The sequence below is a fragment of the Procambarus clarkii genome, chromosome 1 (assembly GCF_040958095.1).
Source record: "Procambarus clarkii isolate CNS0578487 chromosome 1, FALCON_Pclarkii_2.0, whole genome shotgun sequence".
Classification (NCBI taxonomy): Eukaryota; Metazoa; Arthropoda; class Malacostraca; order Decapoda; family Cambaridae; genus Procambarus; species Procambarus clarkii.
This window is the reverse complement of record NC_091150.1, coordinates 50312327-50325935: the sequence shown is the minus strand read 5'-3', so window position 1 is coordinate 50325935 and position 13609 is coordinate 50312327. Positions and strand designations below refer to the sequence as shown.

General features: G+C 47.9%; 1 protein-coding gene across 1 annotated transcript; it reads right to left on the bottom strand.

Moving 5' to 3' along the window:
* Positions 1–7999: 7999 nt before the first annotated feature.
* LOC138363402 (uncharacterized) lies at positions 8000–9608 on the bottom strand. The gene is made up of 2 exons (XM_069322440.1): positions 9597–9608; positions 8000–8524 (listed from the first exon to the last, which is right to left on the bottom strand). The coding sequence occupies exons 1-2, from the start codon at positions 9606–9608 to the stop codon at positions 8000–8002; spliced, it is 537 nt and encodes a 178-aa protein (XP_069178541.1).
* Between the last annotated feature and the right edge of the window lie 4001 nt (positions 9609–13609).

Sequence of the window (13609 nt, the reverse complement as noted above, 5' to 3'; positions counted from 1 at the left end):
CAAGGGGGTGTAGAGAAGAGGGCAGTGTTAGTGGCTGTGACCCCGGACACTGGATGATGTGTACTGGAGGTGGAGTCCTCATGGATACACTCTCTTGGCCTCACTTACACAGAGGCAGCCTTAGTAATATGTGATCTTTGCTCGTCAATATTCTCACATCTACTCTTTCCTAGTAGATATGCTGACCTCTACTCTTTCTTCGTCATTATGTTGACATATATTCTTTCCTCGAAGATATGCTGACATCTACTCTTATCTCATCAATACAAATATTTACCCCTACCTCATCAATATGCTAATATCTTCTCTTTCCTCATGAATATGCTCACAACTAGTTCCTGATCAATATGCAGACACAACTCTTTCCATCAATTTGGTGACATCTTTTTCAACGTGAATACTGACATCTTTTTCCTAGTCAATACACTATAACTACCTTCGAGTGCAGTCATCAATATGCTGATATCTACCATATAATCATCAATATCCTTTGTAATCACTAAAAAGCTGACACCTACTCAAGAGTCATCAATATGCTTTTGAAGAAGCCATAGACAGCATGACTATGCACTCTGCACCAGGCCCTGAGTCTTGGAACTTTATATTCAACAAGAACTGTAAAAAAAACACTATCGCAGGCCCTTCACATTCTGTGGAGACAAAGCCCAGATACTGGCGTTATCCCTGATATACTGATACTGGCGTTATCCCTGATATACTAAAAACAGCAAAGAAGACACCACTCCATAAAGGAGGAAATAAGGCAGAGGCAAAAAATTACAGATCGATAGCACTAACATCACACATCATAAAAACTTTGAAAGAGTGCTAAGTAGTAAGATCACATAATACTGTATATGGAATCACAGCATCTCCATAACCCTGGACAACATGGTTTCAGAACAGGGCGCTCTCACCTATCACAGTTGCTGGACCACTATGACATGGCATTAGATGCCATGGAAGACAAACAAATCGCCGATGTAATTTACACAGATTTCACAAAAGCCTTCGACAAATGTGATCATGGTGTTATTGCACACAAAAAAGCGTTCAAAAGGAATTACCGGAAAAATAGGCAGATGGATCCACAATTTCCTGACTAACAGAACCCAATGTGTAATAGTCAACAAAATAAAATCCGGACCATCAGCCGTGAAGAACTCAATCCCCCAGGGACTGTACTACTGTATCATTCTTTGCAGATGACACTAGGATTTTCATGAGAGTAGACAACATAGAGGACACGGCAAACCTCAAATCAGATGAAATCAGGTCTTTCTATGGGCTACAAAAAATAATATGGTGTTTAACAAAGATAAGTTCCAGCTCATGCGCTACGGAAAAAAATATAAAAACGGAAACCATGTACAAAACTCAGTCAAATCATAACATAGAACGAAAAGGCAATGCAAAGGATTTGGTTATACTCATGTTAGAAGACCTTACCTTTAAAGAACACAATAAAGTAGCCGTCACAACTGCAAGAAAAAGGACAGGTTGGATAACAAGAACCTTTCACACTAGAGATGCTGTACCGATGATGATACTCTTCAAGACGCTAGTGCTCTCTAGAGTGGAGTACTGCTGCACAATGACAGCCCCTTTGAAAGCTGGAGAAATTACTAACCTGGAGAGCGTGCAGAGATCCTTTACTGCTAGAATCCACTCAGTAAAACATCTAAACTATTGGGACCGACTAAAGAGCCTAAATCTGTATTCTCTTGAGCGCAGGCGGGAGAGATACATAATTATTTACACGTGGAAATTAGTAGAGGGGCTGGTCCCAAACTTGCACACAGAAGTAACATCACATGAGGCCAGAAGGCATGGCAGGATGTGCAGAATAGCAGAATACCCCCGTTGAAGAGCAGAGGTGCAACAGGTACTCTGAGAGAGAACTCTATCAACATCAGAGGCCCGAGACTGTTCAACACGCTTCCACTACACAAGGGGCATAACTGGCCGACCCCTCACAGTGTTCAAAAGAGAACTGGATAAACACCTCCAAAGAATACCTGATCAACCAGGCTGTGACTCATACGTCAGGCTGCGCGCAGACACGTCCAACAGCCTGTTTGTCTAGTCCAGCAACGAGGAGGCCTGGGGGATGACCGGGCCGCGGGAACGCTAAGCCCCGAAACCATCTCAGGTAACCTCAAGGCATGCTGACATATACTCCTAAATCAGCAAATATCCTGACATCTACCAATCATCAATATGCTAATAGCCACTCTAATAAAAAAAAAACGCTGACATCTACTCTTTATTCATCAATATCCTGACTTTTACTCCCTAATTTTTTTATTTTATTTTATTTTATTTTATTTTATTTTATTTATATATACAAGAGTTCTTACATTCTTGTACAGCCACCAGCACGCGTAGCGTTTCGGGAAAGTCCTTAATCCTAATTTAGACCGGAATACGACCCGCCAAATCGTTTAACAACCAGGACTCTACAACCCTACTAAGTGTTGTAGAGTCTTAGTAGAGAGGGTCTACTAGACCCGCAGGTCAATCCCTCGCACCCCAGGTCAACCCCTCGCACCCCAGGTACCCATTCACTGCTGGGTGAACAGAGGTTACAGTTCAAGACTGGTGCCTAGTCAATCCTCCCCGGCTAAGATTCGAACCCAGGCCAAATCGCTCGCGAAACGCCCCCCGGGGCGAGTGTTTTACCACTGCGACATGTGAACTGTGGCGCAGTAATCAGCATATTGATTAATCATCAATATGCTGAAATCTACTTGTTACTCAATATGCTGACATATACTATATAATTATCAATATGCTGACATATACTATATAATCATCTATATGCTGACATATACTATATAATCATCAATATGCTGACATATACTATATAATCATCAATATGCTGACATATACTATATAATCATCAATATGCTGACATATACTATATAATCATCAATATGCTGACAAATACTATATAATCATCAATATGCTGACATATACTATATAATCATCAATATGCTGACATATACTATATAATCATCAATATGCTGACATATACTATATAATCATCAATATGCTGACATATACTATATAATCATCAATATGCTGACATATACTATATAATCATCAATATGCTGACAAATACTATATAATCATCAATATGCTGACATATACTATATAATCATCAATATGCTGACATATACTATATAATCATCAATATGCTGACATATACTATATAATCATCAATATGCTGACATATACTATATAATCATCAATATGCTGACATATACTATATAATCATCAATATGCTGACAAATACTATATAATCATCAATATGCTGACATATACTATATAATCATCAATATGCTGACATTTACTATATAATCATACAGAATATCTATAACCTGCTCACACATAAATTAGAGACTGGACAGATTTAAATAATAAAATGTCATTAATTAATGTAGATTATAAATAACATTTTGCCTTATCTGCTCCTTCCAACCTTCGATCTTCAAACTATTCAAACTGCTTGTTATCACTCTCCTAATTTGTTTATTTTGTTCACTCCACTCAGCTCGTCCTTCTAAGGTTTCTAAACTTCAAGAAACTGTCGTGCTAAAGTGCCCTAATCCCAACCTACCAGAGGACCAAAAATAGAAAACTGGACAGTACGTCACTTTCGCGAGCCGCTTCCATTTTCTAGTAGGATAATTTTTGCCCTTAGGTGGAGTATAGGTCAAAATGCGACGTTTCCGTAAGAGCCAAGCGACGAGTCTCCAGGTCATCACCAGGAGACTCTCCTGGGTGTACTATACGACCAGGTCATCACCAGGAGACTCTCCTGGGTGTACTATACCACCAGGTCAACACCAGGAGACTCTCCTGGGTGTACTATACGACCAGGTCATCACCAGGAGACTCACCTGGGTGTACTATACGACCAGGTCATCACCAGGAGACTCTCCTGAGAGTACTATACGACCAGGTCATCACCAGGAGACTCTCCTGAGAGTACTATACGACCAGGTCATCACCAGGAGACTCTCCTGGGTGTACTATACGACCAGGTCATCACCAGGAGACTCTCCTGGGTGTACTCTACGACCAGGTCAACACCAGGAGACTCTCCTGAGAGTACTATACGACCAGGTCATCACCAGGAGACTCTCCTGGGTGTACTATACGACCAGGTCATCACCAGGAGACTCACCTGGGTGTACTATACGACCAGGTCAACACCAGGAGACTCTCCTGGGTGTACTATACGACCAGGTCATCACCAGGAGACTCACCTGGGTGTACTATACGACCAGGTCATCACCAGGAGACTCTCCTACGTGTACTATACGACCAGGTCATCACCAGAAGACTCACCTGGGTGTACTATACGACCAGGTCAACACCAGGAGACTCTCCTGGGTGTACTATACGACCAGGTCATCACCAGGACACTCACCTGGGTGTACTATACGACCAGGTCATCACCAGGAGACTCTCCTGGGTGTACTATACCACCAGGTCATCACCAGGAGACTTTCCTGGGTGTACTATACGACCAGGTCATCACCAGGAGACTCTCCTGGGTGTACTATACCACCAGGTCATCACCAGGAGACTCTCCTGGGTGTACTATACGACCAGGTCATCACCAGGAGACTCTCCTGGGTGTACTATACGACCAGGTCAACACCAGGAGACTCTCCTGAGAATACTATACGACCAGGTCATCACCAGGAGACTCTCCTGGGTGTACTATACGACCAGGTCATCACCAGGAGACTCACCTGGGTGTACTATACGACCAGGTCAACACCAGGAGACTCTCCTGGGTGTACTATACGACCAGGTCATCACCAAGAGACTCACCTGGGTGTACTATACGACCAGGTCATCACCAGGAGACTCTCCTACGTGTACTATACGACCAGGTCATCACCAGAAGACTCACCTGGGTGTACTATACGACCAGGTCAACACCAGGAGACTCTCCTGGGTGTACTATACCACCAGGTCATCACCAGGAGACTCACCTGGGTGTACTATACGAGTCTTAGTAGAGAGGGTCTACTAGACCCACAGGTCAACCCCTCACACCCCAGGTCAACCCCTCGCACCCCAGGTCAACCCTTCGCACCCCAGGTCAACCCCTCGCACCCCAGGTCAACCCCTCGCACCCCAGGTCAACCCCTCGCACCCCAGGTCAACCCCTTGTACCCCAGGTCAACCCCTCGAAACCTAGGTCAACCCCTCGCACCCCAGGTCAACCCCATGTACCCCAGGTCAACCCCTCGCACCCCAGGTCAACCCCTCGCACCCCAGGTCAACCCCTCGCACCCCAGGTCAACCCCTCGCACCCCAGGTCAACTCCTCGCACCCCAGGTCAACCCCTTGTACCCCAGATCAACCCCTTGTACCCCAGATCAACCCCTTGTACCCCAGGTCAACCCCTTGTACCCCAGGTCAACCCCCCTTGTACCCCCAGGTCATCCCCTTGTACCCCAGGTCAACCCCTTGTACTCCAAGTCAACCCCTCGTACCCCAGGTCAACCCCTTGTACCCCAGGTCAACCCCCTTGTACCCCAGATCAACCCCTTGTACCACAGATCAACCCCTCGCACCCCAGATCAACCCCTTGTACCCCAGGTCAACCCCTTGTACCCCAGATCAACCTCCTTGTACCCCAGATCAACCCCTTGTACCCCAGGTCAACCCCTTGTACCCCAGATCAACCTCCTTGTACCCCAGATCAACCCCTTGTACCCCAGGTCAACCCCTCGTACCACAGATCAACCCCTTGTACCCCAGGTCAACCCCTCGTACCCCAGATCAACCCCTTGTACCCCAGGTCAACCCCTCCTACCCCAGATCAACCCCTTGTACCCCAGATCAACCCCTTGTACCCCAGATCAACCCCCTTGTACCCCAGATCAACCCCTTGTACCCCAGATCAACCCCTTGCACCCGAGATCAGCCCCTTGTTCCCCAGATCAACCCTTGTACCCCAGGTCAACCCCTCGCACCCCAGGTCAACCCCTTGTACCCCAGGTCAACCCCTTGTACCCCAGATCAACCTCCTTGTACCCCAGATCAACCCCTTGTACCCCAGGTCAACCCCTTGTACTCCAAGTCAACCCCTCGTACCCCAGGTCAACCCCTTGTACCCCAGGTCAACCCCCTTGTACCCCAGATCAACCCCTTGTACCACAGATCAACCCCTCGCACCCCAGGTCAACCCTTGTACCCCAGGTCAACCCCTTGTACCCCAGATCAACCTCCTTGTACCCCAGATCAACCCCTTGTACCCCAGGTCAACCCCTTGTACCCCAGATCAACCTCCTTGTACCCCAGATCAACCCCTTGTACCCCAGGTCAACCCCTCGTACCACAGATCAACCCCTTGTACCCCAGGTCAACCCCTCGTACCCCAGATCAACCCCTTGTACCCCAGGTCAACCCCTCGTACCCCAGATCAACCCCTTGTACCCCAGATCAACCCCTTGTACCCCAGATCAACCCCCTTGTACCCCAGATCAACCCCTTGTACCCGAGATCAACCCCTTGCACCCGAGATCAGCCCCTTGTACCCCAGATCAACCCCCTTGTACCCCAGATCAACCCCTTGTACCCCAGATCAACCCCTTGCACCCGAGATCAGCCCCTTGTACCCCAGATCAACCCTTGTACCCCAGGTCAACCCCTCGTACCCCAGATCAACCCCTTGTACCCCAGGTCAAAGATCAACCCCTTGTACCCCAGGTCAACCCCTCGTACCCCTGATCAACCCCTTGTACCCCAGGTCAACCCCTCGTACCCCAGATCAACCCCTTGTACCCCAGATCAACCCCTTGTACCCCAGATCAACCCCCTTGTACCCCAGATCAACCCCTTGTACCCGAGATCAACCCCTTGCACCCGAGATCAGCCCCTTGTACCCCAGATCAACCCCCTTGTACCCCAGATCAACCCCTTGTACCCCAGATCAACCCCTTGCACCCGAGATCAGCCCCTTGTACCCAAGATCAACCCTTGTACCCCAGGTCAACCCCTCGTACCCCAGATCAACCCCTTGTACCCCAGGTCAACCCCTTGTACCCCAGGTCAACCCCTTGTACCCCAGGTCAACCCCTTGTACCCGAGATCAACCCCTTGTACCCCAGATCAACCCCTTGTACCCCAGATCAACCCCTCGTACCCCAGATCAACCCCTTGTACCCCAGGCCAACCCCTTGTACCCCAGATCAACCCCTTGTACCCCAGATCAACCCCTTGTACCCCAGGTCAACCCCTCGTACCCCAAATCAACCCCTTGTACCCCAGATCAACCCCTTGTACCCCAGATCAACCCCCTTGTACCCCAGATCAACCCCTTGTACCCCAGGTCAACCCCTTGTACCCCAGGTCAACCCCTTGTACCCGAGATCAACCCCTTGTACCCCAGATCAACCCCTTGTACCCCAGATCAACCCCTCGTACCCCAGATCAACCCCTTGTACCCCAGGCCAACCCCTTGTACCCCAGATCAACCCCTTGTACCCCAGATCATCCCCTTGTACCCCAGGTCAACCCCTCGTACCCAAATTCAACCCCTTGTACCCCAGATCAACCCCTTGTACCCCAGATCAACCCCCTTGTACCCCAGATCAACCCCTTGTACCCCAGATCAACCCCTTGTACCCGAGATCAACCCCTTGTACCCCAGGTCAACCCCTTGTACCCGAGATCAACCCCTTGTACCCCAGATCAACCCCTCGTACCCGAGATCAACCCCTCGTACCCGAGATCAACCCCTTGTACCCCAGATCAACCCCTTGTACCCCAGATCAACCCCTTGTACCCCAGGTCTCCCCAGCAGAGCAGGAGGCCAGTTACCATGATAATGAACGGGTCTGAGCAGAGAGTTAGGCCTCGCTAAGTCTGCATCACACTGATTAAACCACTTCCTCTGCCTGATGATCTCAGCAGTTCCCCCCTTGTTAGACACTCGCGTTGGGGAACTAATCTTCCGCCATCATCTTTCTTAATAATCTTCCTCTATTCTTCTATCAGCCTTGGATAATTGTTCATCTATTCCTCTATCTGCCTTGGATAATTGTTCATCTATTCCTCTATCAGCCTTGGATAGTTGTTCATCTATTCCTCTATCTGCCTTGGATAATTGTTCATCTATTCCTCTATCTGCCTTGGATAATTGTTCATCTATTCCTCTATCTGCCTTGGATAATTGTTCATCTATTCCTCTATCTGCCTTGGATAATTGTTCATCTATTCCTCTATCTGCCTTGGATAATTGTTCATCTATTCCTCTATCAGCCTTGGATAGTTGTTCATCTATTCCTCTATCTGCCTTGGATAATTGTTCATCTATTCCTCTATCTGCCTTGGATAATTGTTCATCTATTCCTCTATCTGCCTTGGATAATTGTTCATCTATTCCTCTATCTGCCTTGGATAGTTGTTCATCTATTCCTCTATCTGCCTTGGATAATTGTTCATCTATTCCTCTATCTGCCTTGGATAATTGTTCATCTATTCCTCTATCTGCCTTGGATAATTGTTCATCTATTCTTCAATCTGCCTTGGATAATTGTTCACATATTCCTTAATAAACTTTCTGTATTAGAAAATTTCTTCCTCTATTCTTCCTCATATGTCTTGACTGACCTTCCTCTATTTTTCTGTCAGCCTGGAACACAATTTTGTTTCTTTGATTTCAGGGTTCCGGGTCCAGGGTGGCCAGCAGGAGACTGGATCAGACGCGGCCGCTCACTCACCTCAAAAGGAATGAATCCAGAGATCTTCCTGTGGTCAAAGGGCTGCGGGCGGGGGACCGGGAGACTACTCACAGATATATATATCTGTCTGCTTCAGGAGGGACAGGTCCGTCTGACCGTCTCCCTCCGTCGCTGGCCGTCCCTGTCACTCCTCGCCTCGCTCTCTCCTTGAACGGGACGTCACAGTCTCTTCCCTGAGCGTCACAGTCTCTCCACAGCGTCACAGTCTCCCCACAGCGTCACAGTCTCTCCACAGCGTCACAGTCTCTCCCCACAGCGTCACAGAGTCTCCCGACAGCGTCACAGTCTCTCCACAGCGTCACAGTCTACTCCTTCAGATCTGAGGACTGATTGAAAGAATGTTCAATAAGTGGCGAAACGTTTATAACTGCAGGAAGTGGAAGGTAACGAAGCTTGGTACCGGAAAGTGGAGGCCGAAATCAAGGTACCAAATGGGCAAGGAAATCCTCTTGGAGATACTTAAAGCAAAAGACCACGGAGAAGGACACAGAAAAAGACAAAGGAATTAAACAGACAAGAAAAAGACCTGGAATGGAATGGAATAAGGGAATGACCGAGGCGTTACCATAACATTGGGTCTGTCCCAGAAGCATCAACCGAATAACATCAATGTACGGAGCCATTAAAGACTACTTCTACAATAGGCAAATAATTTTTTTCCCAGATAATTTTTCCCCATGTGATGTTTAATTTGCTGTTCTACGGACTATAGAAATTCTTGGTGGATGCTGGAGACTTACAGAACATATATTGGAACGATACTTGACCTTGCAACGATATATTGGAACGATACGTGACCTTGCAAATCCTGCAAGGTCATACCTCTCCTGGCATGGCGGCATATGGGAAGGCAATTCAATATCTACTCAACAAAACTCTTTTGATCTAAAATTACAATGTCTTCGCTGGTAATCCATCAGGAAGAAATCTTATTTGTCTTTTGACAACAAAATTGCTAAACCCCAATATTTTTGCTGCCCGAATCGTTCAACAATCTTTCACGAGATAAAATTAGCTCTTTTCAGCTTCATGAAAGATTGGGTAGTGAGTTTCTGAAGCTGAAGGATACCAAGACAATTGGGTCTCCGAAGCTGCACGATACCAAGACAATTGGATCTCCGAAGCTGCACGATACCAAGACAATTCGGCCTCCGAAGTTGCATGATACCACGACAATTGGGTATTCGAAGCTGCACAATACTAAGACAATTGGGTCTCCGAAGCTGCACGATACCAAGACTAGCACGGTGCCTGGCCAGGACCATAGCTCGTGAGAGAAGAGTCACGAGGTTACCAGTACTCTTAGTTCTCATTGATATCTACATTGAGCTTCACCGGAATTGATGTTCTCACAGACTATCAGAGAAGCTGCTGGCCTCACATAGAACACCCTCGATGGTTCCTACCCAAAGAGTCTTGTAGCGACATAGAACTGCAAGTTTGGTGTTTCAGCAGCTCGCGTTCATCGCTACACAGGAGGGAAATTCTGTTTATTATTGTTGAGTATTGACCTGTTTTGAAGCAAATTATTTATGAAGTGGTGTGAGTCTGAGTTTCTCTCTCTCTCTCTCTCAGAGAGAGAGAGAGAGAGAGAGAGAGAGATCTGTAAGGATGTCGAGGTATTGGTGTTTCTCCATTGGTCGGTAGCATGAAGTAGTTGCGTTTTGCTATCGTACAAACAACAGGGCTCCATCAAGGAACATATAATCTCTTTTCACAACCAGACCATCACCAGAGAAATTTTAACAAGCAACACAGAAATCATCGATAAATACAGCGATAGCAGAAGACTCGACATCACCGAGGCACTACACATCAAACAGTCAACACCAGCAGTCAACAGACAATTGATGCACAACTATATTCTACCCACTTCAAGACCCCGAACAGACATAGAAGCAGCAAGAGGTAGTATGGGCCAATAGTCCTTCTGCAGTTACTTCCATTCTTATGTTTTCATACCCATTGATTCGTGTTCTGGCATAGCTTTGTCACCTAACCCTAAACTTTTGTGCCATATTACCTCACCCAAAATGAGTATATTTATGATGTATGTTATATGTAAACTAGTCTTTGAAAAATGTAATAAGCATTACGAAACGCGTTCAGGCGTGAGACCAAAAATAAAAGAATGAATTTTGGAGAGTTAATTCCCTCAGAGATGTTAATTATTCTTCTGTTCATGCCAACCTTTGGATGATGTCAGAAAGTTGTTTAAAATCACCTATTTAACTCACTATCATTCACGTGTGAGAGGTCTGTGATCTCTTCAGCTTGAAGAGCTGGACGTATTGGTGGTGTATGTTGTGAGAACTCGTCTGACACATAAGTTAATGGTCTCTTGTTAACTGGTGGTTCAGTCTCACCAACCACCATCTGGAGTTCAGTACAGTTAATGGTGTGACAGTGTAACGCCTTTCTCAAACATCGTTTGACGACCTCGACCACTCTCTCGTAGAATCTTAATTGCCAGGGTGCTCGGGGCGGTTGGAATTTCCACTGACACTGGCACTGTTCCTGTGCAGTACAGACTGTTGGGTGGGATTACATATCTAGAGGACAAGCTGCTGCATTATGTGGTCTGCGGTTCGAGGCTCTGAAGGTGCTAGTGAATATAATATTATTATGCATGATATGGTGGTTAGTATTTGGTATATAAGAGGGGGAAGGTTGTGATGCCTGGCAGTGCCCAGGATATTGTATGTCTCCTCTCTCCCACTCCTTATTCCATCATACTTTGTTTGTCCCTCTCCCCACATTCCTCTCTACTTGCCCATCTTCCTACCTCCCTTTACCCATTCCCTCTCTCCTCCATTTCCCCTACCCTTGCCCTTTCCCTCCTCCCCTCTCCTTTGTTTTCCCCTCTCCCTCCCTTCACCCTCCCCTCTCCCCTTCTCCCTTGCCCTCCCCTTCTCTCAGAAAATTTATTTTATGAAGCACAGACACAACTGTATTAGTTTCTCAAATGATAAAATATTACAATCACAAAAAACTCTAAGGAAACACACAAATATTTCACACTTAACTCCATGAAACTTGAAAGGGGTTTCTAGAACTTCTAATATTTCTTTAAGAATTTAACTTAGCTTAACCCCGACCTGCCTATGTCTGTCCCATATTTCAGACCATTTTCTCTGTAAAGTTGGATGAGGCTATCCTCAAGCGTCTGACGCTCAGCTTCGGACAGACAGACAGACAGACAAGCAAACAGACGAATAGACTGTTTGAAGACCCTAAGCCTTGGAAAAGAGAATAAATGACATTCGAGGGACTCATTTTAGACCTAAGGTATGCACTTGGATATTGTCTTATCCAGCCCCACTTATCCTTCATCTTCGACTACGTCTCCTTGGAGACTGTGTCACGTGTCCAGAAGTATGTATCCTCCCTGACAACTTATTCAGAGGAATGTATTCTCCTGCACGACGTGTCCTGGGGTGTGTCTCTCCCCTCACCACGTGTCCTGGGGTGTGTCTCCCCCTCACCACGTGTCCTGGGGTGTGTCACCCCCTCACCACGTGTCCTGGGGTGTGTCACCCCCTCACCACGTGTCCTGGGGTGTGTCTCCCCCTCACCACGTGTCCTGGGGTGTGTCTCCCCCTCACCACGTGTCCTGGGGTGTGTCCCCCCCTCACCACGTGTCCTGGGGTGTGTCTCCCCCTCACCACGTGTCCTGGGGTGTGTCTCCCCTTCACCACGTGTCCTGGGGTGTGTCACCCCCTCACCACGTGTCCTAGGGTGTGTCTCTCCCCTCACCACGTGTCCTGGGGTGTGTCTCTCCCCTCACCACGTGTCCTGGCGTGTGTGTCTCCCCATCAACACGTGTCCTGGGGTGTGTCTCCCCCTCACCACGTGTCCTGGGGTGTGTCTCCCCTCACCACGTGTCCTGGAGTGTGTCTCTCCCCTCACCACGTGTCCTGGGGTGTGTCTCTCCCCTCACCACGTGTCCTGGGGTGTGTCTCCCCTTCACCTCGTGTCCTGGGGTGTGTCACCCCCTCACCACGTGTCTTGGAGTGTCTCTCCCCATCAACACGTGTCCTGGGGTGTGTCTCCCCCTCACCACGTGTCCTGGGGTGTGTCTCTCCCCTCACCACGTGTCCTGGGGTGTGTGTCTCCCCTCACCACGTGTCCTGGGGTGTGTCTCCCCCTCACCACGTGTCCTGGGGTGTGTCTCCCCTCACCACGTGTCCTGGGGTGTGTCTCTCCCTCACGACGTGTCCTGGGGTGTGTGTCTCCCCTCACCACGTGTCCTGGGGTGTGTCTCCCCCTCACCACGTGTCCTGGGGTGTGTCTCTCCCCTCACCACGTGTCCTGGGGTGTGTCTCCCCTCACCACGTGTCCTGGGGTGTGTGTCTCCCCTCACCACGTGTCCTGGGGTGTGTCACCCCTTCACCACGTGTCCTGGGGTGTGTCACCCCCTCACCACGTGTCCTGGGGTGTGTCACCCCCTCACCACGTGTCCTGGGGTGTGTCTCCCCCTCACGACGTGTCCTGGGGTGTGTGTCTCCCCTCACCACGTGTCCTGGGGTGTGACCTCACCCTGAAACAATCATAGAATAACAGGCAAGCACACATCAGAAGAGGGAGACTCGACGACGTTTCGGTCCATCCAGGACCATCATCACGTGGTGTGAAAGAAGAGAGGATGTTGTTGCTGGTGTTTTAGATTCAGCTGCTCAGAACAAAACGTTCCAAGTAGCACGGGCTATGGTGAGCCCGTAAGAAGAGAGGAAGGTGCAAGCAGATAAATAAGGTGAGTGAGGTGAGATGTGAGGAGAAGGTAAGAGAAAACAGGAGTAAAATGAAAGGTAATAATAGGATGAAAGGTAAGAATT